Source organism: Hordeum vulgare, chromosome 7H, assembly GCF_904849725.1.
Source record: "Hordeum vulgare subsp. vulgare chromosome 7H, MorexV3_pseudomolecules_assembly, whole genome shotgun sequence".
Taxonomy (NCBI): Eukaryota; Viridiplantae; Streptophyta; class Magnoliopsida; order Poales; family Poaceae; genus Hordeum; species Hordeum vulgare.
Genome location: NC_058524.1, coordinates 286,437,995 through 286,463,238, shown reverse-complemented (window position 1 = coordinate 286,463,238; position 25,244 = coordinate 286,437,995). Strand labels below are relative to the sequence as shown.

The 25,244-nt window shown below is 53.0% G+C and overlaps 1 protein-coding gene across 7 annotated transcripts in view; it reads left to right on the top strand.

Moving 5' to 3' along the window:
• The first annotated feature begins 4,704 nt into the window (after positions 1–4,704).
• LOC123412438 overlaps positions 4,705–25,244 on the top strand; it is a 63,100-nt gene continuing 42,560 nt past the window's right edge. For 6 of the 7 annotated variants that reach the window (XR_006613511.1, XR_006613515.1, XR_006613514.1 and 3 more), the window contains exons 1-3: positions 4,705–4,847; positions 4,941–5,027; positions 5,116–5,249. Coding sequence is in view for 1 of the 7 variants with exons in the window: in XM_045105386.1 (XP_044961321.1) it covers positions 4,799–4,847; positions 4,941–5,027; positions 5,116–5,249 (270 nt within the window). In the remaining 6 variants the exon portion in view is untranslated. The remainder of the gene's footprint in view (positions 4,848–4,940; positions 5,028–5,115; positions 5,250–25,244) is intronic. The other variant, XM_045105386.1, reaches the window with a different exon arrangement.

The following is a 25,244-nucleotide window of genomic DNA, read 5'->3' as shown; positions in this document are numbered from 1 at the left end:
CATGGACATGTCGCCTGTTCTGCCAAACTTCAAGTATAGCTCTCTGTATCTGACGCCAGCCCTGAAAGCACAGACTGCCTGGTGCTCAGAAACACTCTCCACAATGTGATGAAGGGTGGTCCACCGCTGAATGTAATCTCTCAATGACTCGTTTGACTTCTGCACACAAAGTTGTAGCTCGGACAGACCGGTTGGACGCTTTCATGTGCCTTCGAATGTCTTGATAAACACTCGGGCGAGATCCTCCCAGTAGTAGATGCTGGAAGGGGCCAACTAATTCAGCCACGCCCTGGACGAACCATCCAACATCAGGGGCAAGTGCTTCATGGCGACGCCGTCATTGCCTCTGCCAATCTGCACAACCACTCGGTAGTCATCAAGCCATGTTTCAGGCTTGGATTCTCGTGTGAACTTGCTGATTCCAGCTGCCAACCTGAAGTTGGGAGGAATATTGGTAGAGCGGATTGCTCTGCTGAAACACTCGGGACCAGAAACTGCAGTACCACTTCCACTCGGATGATCTCTGTAGAAACCATCTCTATGAGCTCTGCCCCGGTCGATCCTTCTCTGCACGAGTACATTTCTCGCATCAAATCCTGTATTCCGCTCATCACCGAACGGGCGCAGGTCATCGTAGTGTTGGTACACATACGTGCTGCTCTGCGGAGGAGAATGCACTCGATGGCAGTCATCATGGTGATAACGAGGAGGGAAATGGTTCCGCCCTGGTCTCTGTGCTGATTCTCTCGGCAAACCCCGTCTCTGCGACGTTGGGGCGACCCTGGACTGAAAATTGAACGGAATGTATCTACTCTTGGTGAATTGCTGTGTAACCTATTGAGCGACTGCGATGCAGCTGAATTTTGTTGCTGCGTTGTTTGAAGAAAAGTGTGAATCTGCTCTAAGCCTCTACCAGCCTCTAAATCTGACGGTTGAATAGAATCTGCTATCTTACCCGCGGCTGCAACGTTAAGTACCGGAGTACGATATACCTCAATGTTGTCTTGTCGACCACTTGAGAAGAGTGGTCGCTGACACCGACTGGAAGTTGGTGGACGACAACGGCTGTGTTGAGTCGACGGTTCGCCGGCCTCATGTTCGCCGCGACCAAACCCAGGTGGGCTCTCCACAAAACCCGCCATGAGAACCTCCCCTGCTGGATTGCAGCTCTCGCACTCGGAAGGAACACCAGACTGATCTGATGCCGAGTGGATCGGGTCCCGAAGGGGTATAGCAGGCTCGATGGCAGCGACCTGAGGAGACGATGGAGATTATGCCTGGCGAGCCAGCGTGCTTCACCCATCGCTGGAGTCGTGAGCGACCAGGTCGCTTGCGATGACAAACAACGGAGTGAACGGCCGACGGCGGAGTCAACGGTTGTCGAAGGAGCTTTCACGGAAGTGCGTCGCTCCACGGATCGGGAGCGCCTCGATGTCGAGTGGCGCTTCCTGAAGCCATGCCGAGTCATCGGCGACGAAGATGAGGGCACCAAAACGGATCTCGCCACCCATGAACGAATCGCAGCCCGAAGACATGACGGAGAGTGAAAATCGCAAACTTGCCAGAAGTCGCTTGGATGCCCGCCCCACGTGGGCACCAACTGTCATGGGAATAAACCTGGCAGTAGAGGTGTAGGGTAGGAATGGAGAGGGTAGAGTCCTAGCTACGCAAGCTTGTACACAAGATGTATGACTTCAAGCCCCTCTCTTAGAGGTAATATCCCTATGTCTCAGTGGTCTGGAGCTCTTGTAGTGTGGAATGTGTGTTACAGGGGGTGCGGACCCTTGTGCCAGAGGGGAGGGGTGGCTTATATAGAGTGCGCTACCCCTCATCAAGGCCTCAACATCTAAGGGCTCGATCACTATGGTTTAAAGATGTACGTTACTGATAACGTATGTATGTAATTAATGCTATTCATGACCATTAGCTGAGCATATGATCGTTGGCCTCCATGGAGGTGGCTTCTGGTCTTTTGTGTCGACTGGAACCTTCTAAGTGAAAGTTGGTTGTCGAGTGGAGGGAAAAATATTTCGAGTGACTTTGTACCGAGAGACTTTCTAGGTGTCGTGGCCATCCAGTCGGAATCTTCTTTATGACCCCCCAGCTAATAATGAGGTGCCCTTAGGTAGGACACTTAGGTCAGGCATGTGACCCTACCCTAGGTACATATCCCCATCAGTTGCCGCAGGGAAACATGGCGACGTCTAGCGGCGTCGGCAAGCGAGCGGATGAGGTTGGACTGCTCAAGGGGGCAGCTGGCGGGCGGGGGTGGCTCGGGCATCGTCGTCCATGGCAGAGGTGAGTTGCGGCCGAAGGCATGCCGCCAAGAGCTTCTGACGGCGGTGCTGCGCGACGCCAGGTCGGGCGGCTTCTGCGGACTAGGAGCGGTCGGGGGCATGGCTCTATGAGTGACCAAGGGTCAGGTTGTGGGGTAGGTGGGATGCGGCGGCTCGGGCGTGCGGCTGCAATAAGCGCGCTCTGGGCGCGCTTTGGGCATGCACGACACACGTTCGACCGAATGCGAGCGCATGCCATAGGGCTAGGATGAGGCTGAAAATTCACAGGGCCCTTGGGGTGGTTGCTAGGGGTCTAATGGACATGGATGTTTGACAAGTGGAACAAGTTCACAATGCAATCCCATGTTCATGCCAATTTTGGCCAGACACACAAGGTGCTCGACAGAATGCCAAGGGCATCTAGCTAGCTTTCATGGTCACCAAAATTTCGAGAGCAAGATCTCTTTAGATGATGGTAAAGATGGCAAGGTTAGATTGGCCAAAACAAAAACTAGCTAGTGCATTAATTTGAGAAAATCATTTCTTGACAACAACTTCAGGAGGTTAAAGCAGGGGCTTAAAATATCCAAATGGTGTTGATCTCCTAGACTTAAGGGTTTGATAGGGTATAAAATAATCTATAAAAATCTCAATGGAATTGGGGCAAAATAAAACATGATTGTAGTTCGAAACATCAAACTGGACCAGAATAGAAAAGGGAATGTTTTGCTTAACTTTTCCAAAAAACATAGTTGGGTTTTTGGTTAAAAGTGATCGAGGGACACTACATGACCTCTACAAATTTTTGTGATTTTTTTAAAAGAAGATACCAAATGGTTGCAGTGCAAATGAGGCTCTTAAAGAGATGAAAATGTCATTATAAAAGGAATAAAGTTTGTCAAATAATTAAAAAATGCTTCCTTTGATCATATCAAACTAAAATGAAATGGTCTTGAGTAGACACTTGTGATAACCTGGCTTATTAGGAATGATAGACTACTCATATCAATAAGGAATTCCTTCTTTTCCGGAAGCCCATTCGAACAGAACCCCCATGTTAAGCGTGCTCGGCTTGGAGTAGTTTTAGGATGGGTGACTGACCGTAAAGTTGATCCCGGGTGCGCATGAGTGAGGATAAGGTGCGCAGAAAAGACTAGTATTGATATGTGGGGCCAGTCTAGATCCTGCCAGGAGTAACGACCACCGACGGGTGTGTCTGGGGCGTTATAAGTTGGTATCAGAGCTGACCCTCGCGGTTACACAGATGTTTGCGGATAGGTGTGCGGTCATGTTGTTCATGACGTTCGTGACCCGTCGTGGCACACGACATGGCACATGTACTGGACTGGATGCACATCCGTTTGTGCCAAGAGGGACGCTCCTGTGGCCCGACGAGGATGTCGGTTCCTCTGAGTGGCGGTGTATGTGATAGCCTAACTTATTAGGAATGATATACTACTCATATTAATAAGGAATTCCTTCTTTTCCGGAAGCCCAATCGAACATAACTCCCATGTTAAGCGTGCTCGGCTTGGAGTAGTTCTAGGATGGATGACCGATCGGGAAGTTGATCCCGGGTGCGCATGAGTGAGGACAAAGTGCGCAGAAAAGACTAGTATTGATACGTGGGGCCAGTCTAGATCCCGCAAGGAGTAACGACCGTCGGCGGGTGTGTGTGGTGTGTTATAACACTCAAGAACACAATACTTTAGAAAAACTTATACTTGAGGAAAAATTAAATAATTTAGGAAAAATAAATGCTTCTGAAATCAACACAAGGTCAAGAGAAATAAAAATTAAATTCTCTGCAAGAATTTTAACTAATAAAAACCGGATTTATTTTTTAGGGTGTTACAAACGACGACGCCCAGCCCAAGCACAGAAACCACATCGACATTGAACCTAAGACCGACTACGCCCATGCGCACGTCGACCTGGGCTAGTCCCGCGGCAGAGGAGCCGATTGTTTGATTCGTTCCATGTCTATGATTTCTTCTTTTTGATCGTCGAACTAATGGATGTGTTTGATCGCCGAACTGTGGCATGCTAATCATCGATTTGTGGCATGATGATGGTCGAACTAGTGACGTTTTTTTGGTAGCGGAAAATACAAGTTTGAATTTGTTGGCATCTGTGGGCCGAAACCTGAGGACGCGGGTGGAAACTCGCTCGGCCCGAGGGCGCGAGTGCAAACGCCAAAAGGCATCCGTTGGATGCGCTCGGGGCCAAACGGCTGGAGATGCTCTTACCGGACGACATATATTTCGGACGTTTAGGAGATCCGGATGTAGATGCTTTAAAGGGTGCGTTTGGTTGGAAACGAAGTGTCACAGAATGTCATGGTTCTATCGTTGGAATGGAATGGTTGCACCTTTATGTTTGGTATAAATGTTTTTCTTATTTTAAGGGTTGAAGTTGCTCTTTAAACCCTCGACGCCTCACTACACTAGTTTGTCTTCCCCACTCGACACCCCTTTCTGTATCTCAAAGGAGGTCGACACCTCCGCTCCACTCCGGCAGCCATGGAGGAGTACCTGGCAAACATGAGGACCCTCCGCTGCTACATGAACGGTCCGTCGCGCCCCCCCCCACCCCCCCACCCCCCGGCTCAGCTCTGACTCTCCAGCCGCCTTGGCTGTCGATGGTTGCGTCGTTGGGCTGCAGATCTGGAAGAGGAGGCAGCTAAGCGGTCAGCGGAGGAGCAGAGGCAGCGCACGGCCATAAATGCTCACGACAGCGACATCGCCTTAGGTCCAAATATGTCTTGTTTCGTGTCACTCAATTCGCGATGCTAACTTTGCCGTCTTGGTTGATGCTGTCGGTGTTTATGTTTGTGCAGTGAGGGCGCAGGCGAAACAGGTGAGCGACGAGGCCGAGCACCTTGCCAAGGCGAGGGCGCATGTCTGTGTGGAGATGGCCGAGAAGCAGGGTAGGATCGCCTCACTGGAGGTCGTGTGTGCCACGCTGAAGCAGGTGAGGATCTGGGATTGTTCGTTCTAGCTCTTGCGGAGTTTGCTATCCTGGAAATATGTGCACGTAAGCCTTAATGAATTTGATGGCACTCCTTTGTTGTGGCATGTTGGAGGACGTGAAATGCTATGTTGAATGGCATTTTGCGAGTGAATAGTCATGCTTTGGTAGAAGTTGGAAAACAGTGTCAGCTGTTGTGAATAGAAGGAAGTGGGATGATCATGATCGTTAAAAAATGCCAACGGAGAATCACCTCTTGCTGTGGTGGTGAAGATGGGAGGGCAGGACTCCACCCACTAGGGTTCATATCCTGCCATCCTTGTGTGCATTAGTAGGAACTTTGTGAGATTCGTGGATATTGCTGGTCCCTGTTTTGGAAGCGTGTGTTAAGGAGGTGCGTTGTGAGTGCGTCTCCCTTGCAATCGCCAACAAAAGGGCAGACTAGAAGCGATGCAATTGGACAGTTATATTTTGTCTTAAAACGGTAGTTCTGAAATGTAATGTTCTTTTTGTGGAGGTTGGCTCTTCCAAAATCTGTTCCAAGGGTTAAAATTTTACCCATCTGGGATACATTTCTTGCTTTTCATAACCTAATGTTGATTTCCCCCCCTCCAGCGCCAGTCCGCTGGGTTGTCAAATACTCAAATGTAATCCAGGTGTTGTTATTCAGCTGTCAGAGCCTAAGTTCCCGAAGGGATAGTGGTGGCTGGTGGGAGGTCGGGTCCGTGATGCCAAGGGGAGATAGGAGAATCTCTACCTTTTCTATTTATGTTTCTTGCTTGTTTCTCTCAATACTCCCGGGCATTATATATCCTGCAATTACACGACTTGGAAACTAAGGGCTCTTTAAACCGACTTAGACCTGAACACAATAGGGGAAACCTTCTATGGGACAAAAAACCCTATCATACTCAAATCAAACTTCCTAAGACTTGAACATACCTAATCCTGTACTCCTATCACGTGATGGCCATGGAGTCTTGCTTGGGCTTGCACCTGCAGACATAGTGCTGATCCACATGACATCACTCCCCTCCATGAGCAACTCATCCTCGAGCCAAAAGGTTGGATTCTTCTGCTGAAATTCAGTAAGATGTTCACAGGAAGCTTCAGTTGCAGCACAACATGTCCATTGCACCAACAATTGTTGCATGCCATGATTAAGACGAGCCTTGAGCACCTTGAGTGGAGATGGAGCCACCTTGCCATCATGTATCTCCAGAAGCTGGGGAGGCGTGTAAGGGGCATTACCATGGATGGGCTTCAGCTGGCTGACGTGGAACATATCATGGAGGTGGGATTTGGATGGTAGCAACAACTTGTAGGTTACTTGATACGGGGCAAGCCTTGTAGGTGGCCTGATCTTCACGGTTGGAGCTGGATTTAGGTGAAATCATGAAGAACACGAAAAACACATGGGAAAAACACTAATTGGACAAGATCCACACCAAGTATCCCACAAATCACGAGCCAAAGTGATGGATCTCAAGCGTTCAACAATAACAAAGGAAAGTAAAGATAACTACGGTAGTTCATCCAAATATCTAGGAGAGATGGGTCTTGAGAGATTTGGATGGAGGGGTAGATGAGCAAACCTCTCTCAAGTTTATCTAAATGCTTTGCTAACCCTAGAAAAGAAGGCAGGAGGTATATCTAGGTCCAAGGCATGAAGAGGTAAGTGAGGGGCAAGAGGGGAAATGTACATCTTTGCCCAAATTCAACTTGCAGGCCACACTATCGGATAGTCTGGTCAGTCCAGGGGTCTTCAGGCATGGCTCCAACGGGGATTGGACAGTCTGTTCGGGATGACTGGACAGTCTGGTTCGCCTGATCAGACATTCCTGTAGCGCAACTTTTTCCATCTTCCATTGCTCCGTCTTCTTCCGTTGCTGCTTCCATGCCTCCCTCTTGGATGGTATTGCCGTACTCTTGTGCGTGCACTCCCCCTTGAGAGCATCTCCAACAGCCGCCCAAAAACTGCTCCGCGCGCTAAAATATTCGTTTTTTGGGCGCCGGACAGCTCCAACAGATGCTGTAAAATTGTGCGCGCGCTAAAATTTTTTGGGCATGCGCAGCATATTTTGGGTGCCGGATTGCGCGCGCTTCACAATTTGCACTGCGTATTTTTTGGGCACGCGTTTTTGTACGGCTGTTGATGATACTTTGGTCCCCGCGCATTAGAAGTGCTACAGTGAAGCTCTAAAATTTTGTTGGGAGCGAAATTTTTATGCGGCTGTTGGAGATGCTCCGATACATGTAAAGCTCAGCTCAAACCTATACATGCACAAGGGAGGGTAAGTCGGTATACCATCCAAGGGAGAACCAAGTAAATACGCACAAAGGATAGAATTCACCTTAGTATATGCGGTGTGCGTGTCCCTCGGCAATGGGACCAAGTCCATGGTGATGACACGGTGTGCCGCACCATCTCCCCCTGGAGAAGATCTGTCCTCGGATCAAAATCCTCATCACCATGGGAAAGAGATGGTGTCACCGTGCGTCGTGCGATAATGGGCGCTCACCATGAACTCCAAGCCTACACATGCACAAAGCAAAGCAAAGAATGTTTGTGCATGGTACACAAATGCATCATCCAGCATGATGCGTCTCTTCTCTTGCACATCACCATTAGCACAAAATATGGGCAAGTGATATATGGTGTATGCAGGGCATAAGGCATAGCAAATGTTCATCATGCATATGGTGCATGGAAGGTGCTGCAAAAATTCCGTTCATTTCTGGGAGCACACATAGAGTGTCAAAATATCCAACAATATATGAGAAAGCCATGGGGCATTCTCAATATCAATAAGCAAAGCATTGTTGTGTCTGGCATGCAACACATATCAATTGGATGGTCAACATGGAAGATGCAACAAAGGGAGACTTATGACAATGTGCAATATTAATTATGTGCTAAAGGAAAATGAGCTCCACGTCAACTTGAAGAAATGTGTTTCCCTACACAACTTCTTTTCCTAGGATTAGTCATAACATACGACGACATACGTGTTGATGATTCTAAGGTTGAAGTAATCCGAGAATGGTCAACTCCAAAGACCATTTCCCAGGTTGGAAGTTTTCATGGCCTTGCAACTTTTTGTAGGCGATTTGTGAAGAATCTTAGCACTACCATGGTACCAATTACTGAGTGTTTGAAGAAAGGGAAGTTCCAATGGACATAAGCGACTGAAGCTAGTTTCAATGAGATCAAGCAAAAACTCTCACAAGCTCCTGTCTTGGTGCTACTTGATTTCAACAAGACTTTTGAGTTGCGAGTGTGATGCAAGTGGAGTAGGCATTGAGGTTGGTTTATGTTATGACCGGTACAACGTACCAACGGAGGAGGCCCAGTGGGCAGGGTTAATTACGGGCTTAGCCCAAGTTATCTTACCTATCTTAGAAGTCCAATTATATTAGAGTCCAAGTTATATTAGAGTCCAAGTTAGAGTCCAAGTTATCTAGGGTTTAGTGGAGTCTGTCCTCCTTTATAAACACATGTACCCCTTCGATATTAATCAGACAATAAACAGTATATTCTGTTGTCGTCTCCCTCAGGAGACGAGAGCCCCAAACCCTAGCCGCCTCTCTCTCTCTCTCTCTCACGCCGCGACGGCGCCCAACCGCCGGCGCCGGCGTCCCCAACCTCGCAGCCCGCACTTCCACCCCTACAACCTACGTCAGAGACCTGGTAGAACCCTAGCCTCTACCAATTTGGTATCAGGTAGCTTGGGTTCGATGAGTTTGTCGAACCTTCCCACCACCACCGCCGCCGCCACCACCGCCTTCCCCGCCACCTCACAGCAGCAGCCGCCGCCGCACCACTCACCGCCGCCGGCCACCTCAGGCCCGGCCGCCTCCGGTCCCGCGGCTCTGGCGGCCGAACCCGCTCCCGTCCTCTCCCCGGCGGAGATGTCCTCGGCGATCCGCGACCTCAACCTGGCGGTCTCGAACCTCCGGACTCTCCTCCAGGCTCCGTACGCAACCCCGCCACCATCGCCTCCGCCGGCGGCGCCCTTCGCGCCACCGCCCCCGGCGACTGTCGTGCCCCAGGGCCTGCCGATCACCCAGGTCCGGTGGCCGCCGTCGCCGTCCCCGCTACCGACGTGGATGGACACGCCGACCTACACGACGACGCCACTACAGCCGACGGTGTTGCAGCCACCCGCCCCCACCTTCGGGGGGTTCGGCGGGTACACTGATCCGTACGCCGGGAGCTCCGTGGTGCCGCAACACTCTCCTTCCGCCGCGCTGGGCCGTCACGAGGGCACCTACGCGGCCTCGCCACACGTGCAGCAGCCACCCCGCTTCACCAAGCTGGAGTTCGCCACCTACGACGGCACCGTCGACCCCCTGAACTGGCTCAATCAGTGCGACCAGTTTTTCAGGGGGCAGCGGACCATGGCGTCCGACCGCACGTGGATCGCCTCCTACCACCTCCGTGGCGCCGCCCAGACTTGGTACTACGCCCTCGAGCAGGACGAGGGCGGGATGCCTTCATGGGAGCGCTTTCGCGACCCATGTCTCCTCCGGTTCGCCCCCCCCCCCCATACGTGGGAGCCGCTTGGCCGAGCTCGGTCGCCTTCCCTTCACCACCTCGGTGCAGGACTTCGCCGACCGCTTCCAGACGTTGGCCTGCCATGCGCCTGACGTCACGGCTCGCCAACGCGCCGAGCTCTTCGTCGGCGGCCTTCCCGACCACATCCGCATCGACGTCGAGATGCACGACCCCCAGGACCTGTAGACGGCCATGTATTACGCACGCGCGTACGAGCAGCGCGCCAACGCCCTGCAGCAGGCGTTCTCGGGCCGCGGCACGCGTTCCCCGACCCGCCCCGCCCCGGCGGCCGCCACCCCGACACGCCCCGCCTTGCCGGCCGCTACGGCGGCTGCCCCCGCGCCGACACGCACCTTCCGGCGCTTGACGTCGGCCGAGCAGCTCGAGCGGCGCCGCAAGGGCCTGTGCTTCAACTGCGACGAGCCGTATGCGCCGGGTCATACATGCGCCCGCCTGTTCTACTTGGAGACCGTCGACGACGCGGAGGTGGAGGCCCTCACCGCGGAGCTTGACGCCACCACACTCTCCGAGGCCGGCGTCACGACCTACGGGCCGGTCGACGCGACCGCCTTCGTCGTCTCCCTTCATGCCATGGCTGGCATCAAGACGGCAAAGACGATGCTGCTTCCGGTGACGATCAACGGGGAGCGTCTAACCGCGCTCGTGGACACGGGTTCGACGCACAACTTCCTGTCCGGGGACGCCATGCGCCGCCTCGCATTCCAACCGGCGGGCTCGGAGAAGTTCAGCGTCACCGTCGCCAACGGGGACCGCCTTGCTTGCCAGGGGGTGGCGCGGCAGGTTCCCGTCCTCATCGGCGACGAGCCGTTCTCCATCGACTGCGTCGGCATCGACCTGGGCTGCTACGACTTCATCCTCGGCATCGACTTCCTGTCCACTCTCGGCCCTATCCTTTGGGACCTCGATGTGCTGTCCCTCATCTTCTGGCGCGAGGGCGGCCGTCGTGTTCAGTGGACAGGCATCGGCGGCTCCGGCGCCGTGACTCCACAGCTTCAGTTGATGGCGTCCGCACTGGACGAGGCGCATCCCCTCCTGGCCGACCTCCTGCAGCAGCACAGCGACATCTTCGACGAGCCACAGGGCCTCCCTCCCGTGCGGCGCTGTGACCACCGCATCCACCTGCTGCCGGACACGGCACCTGTAGCCGTGCGTCCGTACCGGTACCCTCAGCTGCAGAAAGACGAGCTCGAGCGTCAGGTGGCGGTCATGCTCGCGCAGGGCATCATCCGGATTTCGACATCGTTGTTCTCCGCCCCGGTGCTCCTTGTGCGCAAGTCCGACGACACATGGCGCTTCTGCATCGATTACCGCGCCCTCAACGCCCTGACGTCCAAGGACAAGTTCCCCATCCCCGTCGTGGATGAGCTCTTGGACGAGCTACACGGAGCGCGCTTCTTCACCAAGCTCGACCTTCGCTCGGGCTACCATCAGGTGCGCATGCACCCTGACGACATCGAGAAGACGGCGTTCCGCACTCACCATGGCCACTTCGAGTTCCTGGTGATGCCGTTCGGCCTCTCCAACGCGCCGGCGACCTTCCAGGCCCTGATGAACGACGTGCTCAGCCCATACTTGCGCCGCTTTGTGCTTGTTTTCTTTGATGACATTCTCATCTACAGTGCATCTTGGGCGGAGCATCTACAACATGTGGCCATCATCTTCAACGAGCTTCGAGCGCATCATCTTCACCTCAAGCGCTTGAAGTGCTCGTTCGGCACGACCTCCGTCGCGTACCTGGGGCACGTCATCTCGGCGGACGGGGTAGCGATGGACGCGGACAAGGTCGCCGCCGTCGCCGCGTGGCCGATCCCGCGGTCACCGCGGGCGCTCCGCGGCTTCTTGGGCCTCGCCGGCTACTACCGGAAGTACATCCGGGACTTCGGCCTCATCGCCGCGCCACTGACGCGTCTCCTTCGACGCGACGCCTTCTCCTGGGACGAGGAGGCGACTACGCATTCGAGGCTCTCCAGCAGGCGCTCACGACGGGACCCGTCCTCCAGATGCCGGACTTTGATATGCCGTTCATCGTGGACTGCGACGCCTCTGGCATCGGCTTCGGCGCCGTCCTTCACCAGGGCGAGGGACCGCTCGCCTTCTTTAGCCGCCCCTTCGCCGCTCGCCATCACAAGCTCGCGGCCTACGAGCGCGAGCTTATTGGGCTGGTTCAGGCGGTGCGCCACTGGCGGCCTTATCTTTGGGGCCGGTCATTCCGTGTGCGCACGGACCACTACAGCCTCAAGTTCTTGCTGGACCAGCGCCTCTCCATAGTTCCGCAACACCAGTGGATCAACAAGCTCTTTGGCTTCGACTTCACTGTTGAGTACCGCCCCGGCCGTCTCAACACGGTCGCCGACGCCTTGTCCCGCCGCGACACTGAGGATGTCGCGGACGACGTCGCCATGGCTGGCACTATCATGTGCATTCGCTCCGGGCCATCTTTCGCCTTCATCAACGACATTCGCCGGGCAACTTCGACGGCCGTGGACGCCCAGGGCCTGCGCCAGCGCCTTGACGCCGGCGAGCTGGACGCGCCCTGGCGCTTGGACGAGGGGCTACTCCTACATGGCCGCCGCATCTTCGTGCCCGACCATGGCGACCTGCGCCACCAGGTCCTGACCTTGGCACACTCTGCAGGGCATGAGGGCGTGCAGAAGACTCTCCATCGTCTCCGTGCTGATTTTTACATCCCCGGTGATGGCGCGATGGTCCGCGACTGGGTGCGGTCGTGCGTGACGTGCCAGCGGAACAAGACGGAGACACTACGACCCGCGGGTCTACTGCAGCCGCTGGACGTACCCTCCCAGGTGTGGGCGGATATTTCCATGGACTTCATCGAGGGCCTTCCCAAGGTGGGCGGCAAATCCGTCATCCTCACGGTGGTTGACCGCTTCTCCAAGTACGCGCACTTCATCGCCCTGGGTCATCCATATACAGCCGCCTCCGTGGCGCGGGCCTTCTTCGACGGCATCGTCCGCCTCCACGGTTTTCCGTCGTCCATCGTCAGCGATCGTGATCCCGTGTTCACGGGACATGTCTGGCGGGATCTCTTTCGACTGGCGGGCGTGAAGCTCCGCATGAGCACGGCGTTCCACCCTCAGACAGACGGCCAATCCGAGGTGGTCAACAAGGTGATCGCCATGTACCTGCGCTGTGTTACTGGTGATCGTCCACGAGCTTGGGTGGACTGGTTGGCGTGGGCGGAGTACTGCTACAACACCTCCTATCACTCCGCCCTGCGCACCACGCCTTTCGAGGTGGTCTACGGGCGCCCACCTCCGGCGATGCTCCCTTACGAGCCTGGGACGGCTCGGTCCGAGACGGCGGGCGACTTACTCCGCACCCGCGACGACATTCTGGCTGAGGCACGCCAGTGTCTTCTCCAAGCACAACAGCTGGCTCGGAAGTACTACGATGCTCATCATCGCGAGGCGGAGTTCGCGGTGGGCGATTGGGTGTGGCTGCGCCTCCTCCACAGGACCACACAGTCTCTGGACCCGCGCTCCAAGCGCAAATTGGGACCTCGCTACGCCGGTCCCTTTCGTGTGCTGGAGCGTGTCGGCACACTCGCATACCGCTTGGAGCTGCCAGCTGGTTCTCGCCTCCACGACGTCTTCCATGTCGGCTTACTGAAGGCCTACCGCGGGGACCCTCCTGCAGCGACACCGGCCCTTCCTCCTACTTCGGATGGCCGCCTCCTTCCAGCTTCCGTACAGGTGGCGAAGGTGCTACAGGCGCAGCAGCGTCGCGGCGTCTGGCATGTCTTGGTACAATGGACCGGCCTGCCAGAGGAGGAAGCGACTTGGGAGAAGCTCGACGATTTCCGCCAGCAGTTTCCAGATGTTCAGCTCGAGGACGAGCTGTTTGAGAAGGCGGGGAGAGATGTTATGACCGGTACAACGTACCGACGGAGGAGGCCCAATGGGCAGGGTTAATTACGGGCTTAGCCCAAGTTATCTTACCTATCTTAGAAGTCCAAGTTACATTAGAGTCCAAGTTATATTAGAGTCCAAGTTAGAGTCCTAAGTTATCTAGGGTTTAGTGGAGGCTGTCCTCCTTTATAAACACATGTACCCCTTCGATATTAATCAGACAATAAACAGTATATTCTGTTGTCGTCTCCCTCAGGAGACGAGAGCCCCAAACCCTAGCCGCCTCTCTCTCTCTCTCTCATGCCGCGACGGCGCCCAACCGCCGGCGCCGGCGTCCCCAACCTCGCAGCCCGCACTTCCACCCCTACAACCTACGTCCGAGACCTGGTAGAACCCTAGCCTCTACCAGTTTATCTCAAGAAAGGAGTAGGCATTGAGGTTGGTTGATCTCAAGTGGAGTGTGATGCAAGTGGAGTAGGCATTTCTTCAGTAAGTTAAAAGCAAGCAAGGCAGAAATGAATTACTTATTAGCAAGAATTGTATGCCTTTTCCAGAGCTTTAAAAACTTGGGAATTATATTTGCTGCCTAAAGAGTTCATCGTTTATATTAACCATCAATCCTTGAAGCATTTTAGAAATCAAAAGCATGTTGATCTTATGCTACCAAAATGGGCAACATATTTGGAGAGGTTTAACTATATCATTGTGCATAAATCTCGAGCAACCAATCGAGTAGCCGATGCTTTGAGTCATCATGCATGTCTCTTGACTTCTTTTGAGGCTGAACTTCCAGACATGTATCAAATAAAGGAGTTGTATGTGCATGTCGATGACTATTTGGTGCAAGATGGCTATCTCTTAGAAAATAATCGTTTGTGCATCCCAAGATGTTCTACATGAGAAACTAATTAGAGAACTCCATTGAAGTGATCTTAGTGGCCATGTTGGACGGGACAAGACTATCGCTAACCTAGAAGCTCGTTACTTTTGGCCACAACTAAAGAGAGATGTTGGAAAGTTTGTTTAGCGGTGCCACATATGTAAACCTACAAGGGCTAGCTCCAAAACACAGGGTTATACATGCCTTTGCTTGTTCCCGTTGCTCCATGGGAGGATATCTCTATGGACCCTGTCTTGGTTTTGCCAAGAACAAGAACGAGGGAGTGATGCTGTGTTTGTGGTCGTGGACAGATTCTCTAAAATTGCTCATTTCATGCCATGCCGCAAGACAACAGATGCTCATCATGTGCCAAATCTATTCTTTCGAGAAGTGGTCAGACTTCATGGAGTTCCAAGGTCCATCGTCAGACCGTGCTAGCGAGTTTCTTGCTGCACTTTGGCTCACTTTGTGGAAGCAATTCAACACTGCATTAATATTTTCTAGCATTGCTCCATCCAGAAACAGATGGACAAATGGAAGTGGTGAACACATTTTTGGGCAATCCTACAGTAACTCCATGCATAGATCCACATGAAGGAGTCCTTTCATTGTCTATGCTAAAGTTCCAACACATGTGATGTACCTGGTGAAGCTACCATCAAGGGAAAACTCAAAATCAGCATCGCCCTTTGTTGATAATTAGACCGAGCTATTTGAAGAAATTCATGGTGTTTTGGAAGCACAAAATAAAAAATATAAATAACTTGCTGATTGCAAAAGGAGTCTGAAATCATTCCAAGTTGGTGATAAGGTGATGGTCTACCTTTGAAAGGAAAGACTACCTTTAGGTATTACAGAGAAGCTTAGAGAAGCTTAGATAACAAAGGTATGTGCCCTTCTCTGCTATGAGGATTATGAGGAAGATAAATGATAATGTTTATGGGATAGATCTTCCAAGCGAGATGGGAATATCCAACGCGTTCAATGTTGCGACTTGAGTGTATACCATCGAGAAGAAGCGCTCTATGAAGATAACTTGAGGTCGAGTTCCAAACAACTAGGGGAGAATGTTGAGGAACAATAGAGGAAAAAAACACATGTCAAATCTATTTGCTACTTATATATACTTCTACTATAGTATTTCTTACGAGTAGAATGGTGAATCTTAAGTAATGTTTTCTAGACTGTTCTAGTTATAAGTAGAAGTTGTTAGGAAATATGCAACTTGTATTCCTTGAAGGCCAATGACCAACACACACACACACACATGTACAAGTCGTAAATATGCATGAAACCCCTCATACAATAAGGAAAATATATAGGCTAGAATATAACTCTAACACCCCCTCAAACTCATGGTGGATAAACAACAACACTAAGTTGGGATAAAAGCCATGCTACGCTCTAGTCTGGCCCTTCGTAAAGATATCCGCCAATCGTAACTCGGAAGGCACATACTGAAGAACAATAATCTGATCCTGCACACCAACGCGCACATAGAAAACATCAACACCAATATGCTTGGTGTGCTCATGCTTCACATGGTCGCGCACAATGCTAATAGCACCTATACTGTCAGACAGTAGCAGAGACGTATAGTGGCAGGAACACCAAAGTCCTGAGGAACACCAAAGTCCTGAAGTAACCACCGTAACCAAGTCACCTTTGTCGTCAAAAGAGCCATAGCTCGCATCTCAACCTCCGCACTCGAATGGGAAACTGCAGTCTGCCTCTTCTGCTTGCAGGCAATGAGAGAACCACCAAGAGAAACAGTAAGCAGAAAGTGAACGACAATCCGAGGGATCACTAGCGCACGTAGCATCCGAATAGGCTTGAAGCTGTGAGGAACCGGAGCGAGAAAAGAACATGCGGTGAGAGATCGTGCCCCGAAGATATCAAAGAACACGAAGGAGGTGACTATTGTGAACTGAAGTGGGAGCAAAGACAAACTGACTCAGAATATGGACCGGATAGGAGATATCCGGATGAGTGACAGCTAGATAGACAAGACTCCCAACAAGAGACGATAACGCGTCGGATCAAGCAAGGGGTCACCATCAGTATCACGGAGGTGAACATTGAGCACCATGGGAGTCAGCAGTGTGCTCATCAATAAGAGCAACACGAGCAAGAAGATCCTGGATATACTTTTCCTGGGAAATAGAAAAGCCATCAGAGGTAGAAGAGACCTCTATCCCAAGAAAGTAGCGAAGAGGGCCAATATCAGACATAAGAAACTGCTCACTAAGACGAGCCTTCACAAAGGCAATATACTGATGGTTGTCGCCAGCGATAATCATGTCATCAACGTAAAGAAGAAGAAGAGTCCGACCACGAGCAAAAAGGTGGACAAAACAGAGCTGGATCATGAGAACTCGCTGAAAAACAAGCGACGGTCACCACAGAGGCAAAACACTCAAACCATGCACGAGGAGCTTGATTAAGGCCATAGAGAGAGCGATGAAGACGGCATACCATACCACCTGGAACAAAATATCCAGGTGGGGGCTGATGTAAACCTCCTCACGTAGCTCACCATTAAGAAAGGTATTCTTAACATCAAACTGAGAGACAGACCAGTGGCGAACATAGGCCACACCAAGAAGCGTGTGAAGCAGTGGTCACATGGTCCACATGAGCAAATGTGTCATCATAATCATGACCATGTTCCTGTTAAACGCCACGAGTCCAAGGCGAGCTTTGTAACGCTCACGAGAACCATCAGAGCGAGTCTTAACCTTGTAGACCCACTTACAAGTGATGGGACGAACACCAGGAGGAAGAGAAACAAGATCCCATGTGTTGGTGTGCTCAAGAGCTGCAAGCTCCTCTGCCATCGCAAACTGCCATTCGGGATGAACAACATCTTGACGATAAGAGGTTGGCTCAAGAACAACAAGCCATAAGTAGGTAGAGACGAGGAAGATGGCACATCCGTAGACGCATCCACATTATGTGGACGACAAGTATAATAATGAGAAGATGGAAGAATATGAGGAGGATTCATTGAGATAGGCGAAGGTGACGGAGAAGACACCGGGGCTGAAGGTGCATGATCCGGTGACAAGCGAGGTGAGGAAACCATGTGAGATGGTGGCGTCGAATCTGCAACAGTCAGAGAAGCGGGGGCAGTAGGACGGACGGGCAAGGGCTCAACGAGAGTGATAGGTGTGTCAGGAAAAGTGAGGAAAGGTATATCCTCTACTGAAAAGGTCGAGGAAGATGGGCGTGGGCAGAAGGGACAAGACTCATCAAAAGTCACATGTCGAGAAATACGCATAATACGCATCTGACGACCGACATGATCCCAACAACGATAGCCCTTACGCTCATCGTCATAACCTAAGAAGACACACTGAACTGACTGAGCGGACAATTTGGTGCGTTCACGAGGGACAAGAAGAACATAGCAAACACAAACAAACAAAGGAAGTGCCAAATAATCGGGAGAACGATCAAAGAGACGCTCGAAAGGAATGCCACCCTACAGAGTAGTGGACTGTTGAAGGTTGATGAGATAGGTGAAAGTGGAGACAACCTCAGCCCAAAAGTGGGGCGGAAGAGAGGTGGCGATCATCATCGCACGAACCGTCTCAAGAAGGTCACGATGCTTGTGCTCAGCCACGCCATTCTAAGCATGAACACCAGGACAAGAAAACTGAGCAAGAGTACCCTGGTCAACAAGAACTCCACACAACATCTTGGAGATATACTCTGCAACAGAGTCAGCACGAAACACACGAATAGGCATAGAAAACTGAGTGTGAACCATGGCAACAAAACACTTATAGATAGATAAACCTCATTATGAGAAGACATAAAATATATCTAGATGTGGCGAGAGAAATCATCTATAAAGATAATGTAGTAGCGATGACCCTCTTTTGAGGCAAAGGGAGCCAGACCCCAAACATCAGAGTGAGCAAGGTCGAAAGGACGCTGAGATACATTGTCACTACGAGGAGAAACTAACTGGACCTGCTTACCAAGTCGACGACCTTGACAGTCTAAAGACACACCGTGGAGACGGATCCAAGAAGACCACGTCGAACTAAGGATGAGTGACGAGAGCCACACAAGTGATCAAAGCGATGATGACATTGCTGAAAAGAACTGGTAGACAAGGCAACAGAGGGGCTAAGACTGGCGACAGTGGCAGCGGAGGGAAGGTGAAGCCAGTCAAGCTCCCAAAGTCCTTGGGAGTCATGGTGGCAGGGGCCAGCACCAAGGAGAACACTAGTATGGCGGTCTAGAACAGAGCAAGAGTCAAAGTCGAGAATGACTCGACGACCAAAGTCAACAATCTGACCACCGGACATGAGTTGCATGGTAAGTCGAGGAACATGAGCAACATCAGGAACGCTAAAGGACGAAGTGTTAAGAATGCCTCGGCCATTAATCGGGAGGGAGGCACCATAAGTAGTAAGAACATGAACAACAGAATCAAGAGGACGAATAGAAGACAAAGGATGAATCATGAGTCATACGAAAAGATGCTCCAGTAGCAAGATCCACGTAGATGTATTTGAAAGTCCGAACTGATGGAAAGGGCTAGGCAATCCACATATACACTTCAACATCCCCTCTCACGTGTGACGCGGAAAGTCGAACACGTGGACAAACTCAGAGGTATGGCTCAAGAGGCCTATGCGTGGACAAAGGGGGGCAACATCAATTTTTTTTAGATAAACTACGAAAGCTAGGACTTGAACTCAAGACCTTGGGTTCCGATACCATGTTAAGCTTCATGCACTAGCCAACGCAACCAAAAGTCTGAACTGATGGAAAGGGCTAGGCAATCCACATATACACTTTGTTGAACCGGTATGGGCCCAACCCATCCACTTATCTCTTAGGGCCCAAGACCATGTAAAGGGATTGACCTAGAAGGAGGCTCCAAGCCATCTGGTTCCTAGCTAGAGCCGCCATACACACGGTAGACCAACTCATGCGAGGTACTGCTCTCCCTCTCAATCTCAACATGGTATCAGAGCTAGGCGACAACGACGACGACAGGGCCTGACGGGAGTGCAACGTCGCCAGCAGGCCTAGGAGCCGGAGGGGGCTCACCTTGGCGAGGGCTCCTCACCCTCTTCCCCTTATCCCCTTCTCTCCCCCTCTTGTGGCTGTGTGGTGGCTGGCCTCTCGCAGCTGCAGGGGAGCTGCGCCAGCGGCTGCGTGCGAGCGAGGCAGACAAGGAGGCGGCGCGAGCTGCATGGGTCTGCATGCGGGAGGCCAGTAGAGTACTGGAGGGGGCGGCTGCCTGGCAAGGACGAGCTGCTGGAGGGGAGCACGCGGCTGCAAGCTGCCCGCGAGCTGCACAACAGGGGGAGCAGGCAGAGGAGCTGCGGCTGCTGCTTGCTGGTGCGTGTGCTGTGGTGCTGCTGGTGGAGAAGCGGATGCAGAGGAGGCTGTAGCTGCTGATTCCGCTGGTTAGGTTGTTGTTGCTGCAGATTTTGATCTGGAGGTGTTACTGCTGCTGTCGCCGGAGGCTGTTGTGTCTAGAGGACAGTGTGCTGTGCTGCTGCTGCTGTAGGTGGACGAGGTGCTGTGTGTTGGGAGCTGCTGCTCAGCGGTGAAGGAGGGTTGGCGTTGCAGGCACTGTTGGCTGATCTGTAGGTGCTCAGCAGTGCTCAGCGGTGTGGCTGCTACTTGCAGTTGTTGCTGCTGATTGTTGAGGAGAAGGATTTGAGGAGGAGAGCCTGATGCTCAGGGAGAGGCCCTTCCTGATGGAGCAGGAGGCCGGCAGGGGGTGCCGTTTTGTGGCCATCAAAGCGCGCTTTGCAGGGGCCGATGTTGTTGCTAGCACTGCCAAGAATACTGTTGTTCTGGAGCATATGGGTGATACGATAGCTGCGGCTGGTGCTCACCATGTTGTCAAGGAGTCTCTAGGGAATGACGACATGAGAAGGGGTGATGTGGAGCCAGAGAAGAGTGGTGAGGACAGTGTAGAGAAGGACAGTGCAGGGTCAGAGAAGGAATACAACATGACTGTAGCAGAGGTTGAGAGGCCCAGGGAGGAATTGGAAAGCCTCAAGAGGAAGGTGGAGGAAATCCAGGCTGGCAAGGAAACAACAGAGGGGGCGACACGTGAGAAGGATGCTCAGACCGTTAAGTTGAGGGCTGAGTTGGAGGAACTTCATGCTTTCATATCACGGTTCCAAACTGCAGGCTTGAATCGCTATGGAGATTGTGCTCAATGGACCTCGACTGATGAAGATAGTCCGGAAAAGGCATCTCTTGCTGCTAATAGAATGCTCTAGAATGGGTTCAAGACTCTGGAGGATCTAGGCATGTTGCGGGCAAATCCTACATGTTCGAATCTTACAATAAGCATCCTCCTCACACGGGCACTATACAAACTGCCGATGGCACAAAACAGCCCGTCATTGGAGTTGGTACAGTAAAATGCACTCCGACCATCTCCCTATCCTCAGTTTTACATGTGCTAGCTGTTCCTGTCAATTTGGTCTCTTTCAATGCTCTCATTGATCAAATAGACTGTCGTGTGATCCTTGATAAATTCGGTTGCGAGATTAAGGATTGACAGACGAGGCAGACGGTTGGGACTGGCACCCGACGTAGGGGGCTCTGGTATATGGACCAGGGGGTGCATCCAGACTTGATTTGTGCTGTGACCATGGAGGACAAGGAGAAGCAGGCGATGATCCATCACTGTAGGATGGGACATCTCCGTTTGTTAAAATGAGTAGAATATTTCCGGATGTTATTTGTGGAATAGGCAAGGGCAAGCTGACATGTGATGCTTGCGAATATGCAAAAACACACAAGAGCTACATATGTGAGTAAGGGGCTTAGGAGCATATCTCCTTTTATGCTCATTCATTCGGATGTATGGAAGAGCCTAGTTGTGTCAGTGAATGGAATGAAGTACTTTCTTACCTTTATTGACTGCTATACTCGTATGTCTTGGATTTATTTGATGGGTCATAAGGATGAGGTGTTCGGCCGTTTTCAGGATTTCCATGCCTTGGTAAAGAACCAGTTTAAGGTGCAGGTGCTGGTGATCGGGACTGACAATGGCCGTGAAGCTAGATCCGCAGCCCGCAAGCAGTGAAGTACATTTTTCTGGGCTATGCTTCGAGTCAGCAGGGGTACAAATGTTGGTATCCCTTTGAGAAATGCCTATTTATCAGTATGGATGTCACTTTCAGGGAGTCTGAGCCATTCTATGGTGGGCCGACAGACCTAAGTTTGTTGTTTGCAGTGTTAGACCTTTCAGCCTGAGCATTGATAGTTGTGGATGACACTAGGAGAGTTGGGACAATTTTCGTTGGTTTATTTCTCACACAATGCCATGCCAACCTGAGGGGTTGGGGATACATATTTATAGGCTGCTAGCCAGCCAAGCATATGCTAAGATGCTAGCCTAAGATGCTGCTAAGATGCTAGTCTAAGATGCTATCCTAACTGCCAGTCCTTGATGGTCAAGGATTCTATCACAAGGACCATGTGTTGCAGCCCCACAAAGGACTGTGTGCTGTAGCCCCACAAAGACCATAGTACATAGACTTATCCATCATTCTTCCCCTAAGTCTTGTACGTCGTCTTGTGGGAGAGTCGAATCATCCCAATCCTGGAGCAGAGTTCGAGGAACTTGATCCTCCCAAGAGGCTTGACGACTCCTTGAGATGAAATGGGCATGGATCCTCGCAGACCTGAGGTCTTGACCATCAAGGACTGGCAGTTAGGATAGCATCTTGGACTAGCATCTTAGCAGTATCTTAGACTAGCATCTTAGCATATGCTTGGCTGGCTAGCAGTCTATAAATATGTATCCCCAACCCCTCAGGTTGGCATGGCATTGTGTGAGAAATAAACCAACGAAAATTGTCCCAACTCTCCTAGTGTCATCCACAACTATCAATGCTCAGGCTGAAAGGTCTAACAAGTGGTATCAGAGCCTCGTTATCTTGTACCCTGAGCATTTCCTGCTCACCTCTCTCACCGGGAGCTGAGCAGCCTGAGCCGGTAGCAGCAGCTGCTCCGATTGCCCCTAGTTACCTCCCTCCCTCCGGACTGTCGAGCAGCAGCTCGTCAGCAACAGCCTCCTCTTCACGCAACAACCCCCCTGCAGCGAGCCATGTCTGCAGGTCGCTCTCAGCACACGGCTACCTCGAGCATACGGCGCCGGCATGAGGCCGAGCGCGCCGTGGCAAAGGAGCGTGAGCGAGCAGCTGTAGCAGCAGCTGCTGCGGCAGCAAGGGTGTCAAGGCTGGCTGCAGCGGAGCTGGCAGCAGCCAGAGCGGAGGTAGAAGCAGCCAGGGCGGAGGTAGAAGCAGCAGCAGCAACGGAGGCAGCACGTGAGGCTACAGCGGGTGCCAAGGCACTCCGCGTCGGCTCCGGCAGCTCCAACGGCTCCGCGCCTGCGGACGACGGTGCCGACGCAGACCGTGCCAAAGTGGCGCAAGAGCGGACATCGCAGTGGCAGCCGAGCACGCCCGCGCTCCAGGTGGAGGTGCGCACGGCGACGGCGGCTGCAACGACCTGGACCGCGGCCTCTACGAGGTTCGGACTGTGGTCAGGGATGTTGGTCCCAGTGTTGGGTGGCCTACCCTCACTAAAACCAACTACGTCGAGTGGGCCGCGATCATGAAGATCAGGCTCCAGGTGCGGCGGCTGTGGGAGGCAGTCCAGGACAGCAACGTCGACCACCAAGAAGATCGACGGGCGCTGGACGCCCTCATCGCCGCAGTCCCGCCCGAGATGCAGTTCTCGCTTTCCAACAAGCGGACTGCCAAGGGGGCTTGGGACGCCATCGCCGCGGCACGCATCGGCAGCGACCGTGCTCGCAAGTCCACACTGCAGGCACTTCGTAAGGAGTGGGAGAGCCTGGCTTTCAAGCCAGGTGAGGACGTTGATGACTTTGCTCTCCGTCTCAACACTCTACTGCAGAAGATGGTGAAGTTCGGCGATGCCACCTACACCGAGGAGAGAGCTGTCGAGAAGCTTTTCCGGTGCATTCCCGAGAAGTACAAGCAGATGGCTCGCTCGATCGAGTCTTTGCTGGACCTCTCCACGATGACGATCGTGGAGGCGATAGGCCGCCTCAAGGTCGTCGACACCGACGAGCCACAGCCTCCCTCGGGGCCCATCACCACCGGCGGGAAGCTGCAACTAACTCGGGAGCAGTGGGATGCCAGCCTTGGTGACAAGAAGAAGGGGGAGCCTTCTTCCACGACGGGCGGCCGCAAGCGCGGCAAGCAGCGCAAGGCGCGAAGGGGCGGCAAGGCACAAGGACGTGCCGAAGGTGACGCCCGCGGAGGCGCCAAGGACGACGTCGCTGGCAAGCCCAAGCCGGCACAGGACAACAGCTGCCACAACTGTGGCCGGCTTGGCCATTGGGCCAATGAGTGTCGACAACCACGACAAGGCCAGGCTCACGTTGCACAGGCGGCGGAGGAGGAGACGGCTCTGTTCATGGCGCATGCAAGCATCGAGCTACCTTCAGCGACACCAGTCGCAAAGGCTCCCCTCCACCTCGACAAGCCAAAAGCACACGCTCTTCTCGGCGATGGCTCCGGGAAGGACAAGACTGCGGGGTGGTGCCTCGATACCGGCGCCACCCACCACATGACCGGTCGAAGGGAATTCTTCGCCGAGCTCGACTCCGACGCGCGAGGCTCCGTCAAGTTTGGGGATGCCTCAGCTGTGGAAATTAAGGGCGTCGGCTCCGTCATCTTCACCACCAAGACGGGAGAGCACCGGCTGCTCACCGGTGTCTACTACATCCCCGCGCTAAGGAACTCCATCATCAACTTGGGACAGCTGGATGAGAACGGCTCACGCGTGCTGATTGAGCATGGGGTCCTACGCATCTGGGATCGCCAGCGTCGCCTTCTCGCCAAGGTACCCAGAGGTGAAAATCGACTCTACGTCCTTGATGTGCAGGTGGCACAACCGGTCTGTCTCGCTGTCCGTCGGGACGACGAGGCGTGGCAATGGCATGAGTGCTTTGGGCACCTTCATTTTGAGGCCCTGAAGCGTCTAAGTGCCAAGGAGATGGTGCGAGGCCTGCCATGCCTCGACCATGTGGAGCAGTTCTGCGACATCTGTGTGCTGACGAAGCAGAGACGACTCCCCTTTCCCCAGCAGGCGAGTTTTCGGGCCAAGGAGAGGCTGGAGCTCGTGCACGGAGATCTGTGCGGCCCGGTGACGCCAGCCACACCAGGAGGTCGACGCTACTTCCTGCTGCTCGTCGACGACCTCTCTCGCTACATGTGGGTGATGGTCCTCGGCAGTAAGGGAGAGGCGCCGGACGCCATTAGGCGTGCGCAGGTTGCTGTGGAGGCGGAGAGCGGCCGCAAACTGCGCGTGTTGCGCACTGACAACGGTGGCGAATTCACGACGGCTGAATTCGCGTCGTACTGCGCTGATGAGGGCATCCAGCGCCAGTACTCCGCGCCGTACAGCCCGCAGCAAAACGGCGTCGTCGAGCGGCGCAACCAGACGGTTGTGGGGATGGCTCGGGCTCTCCTCAAGCAGAGAGGGATGCCGGCTATTTTCTGGGGAGAGGCGGTGCTAACGGCCGTCTACATCCTCAACCGCTCGCCTACTAAGGCACTCGACGGCAGGACGCCGTACGAGGCCTGGCATGGGCGGAAGCCGGCGGTCTCTCACTTGCGGGTCTTTGGCTGCCTTGCGTTCGC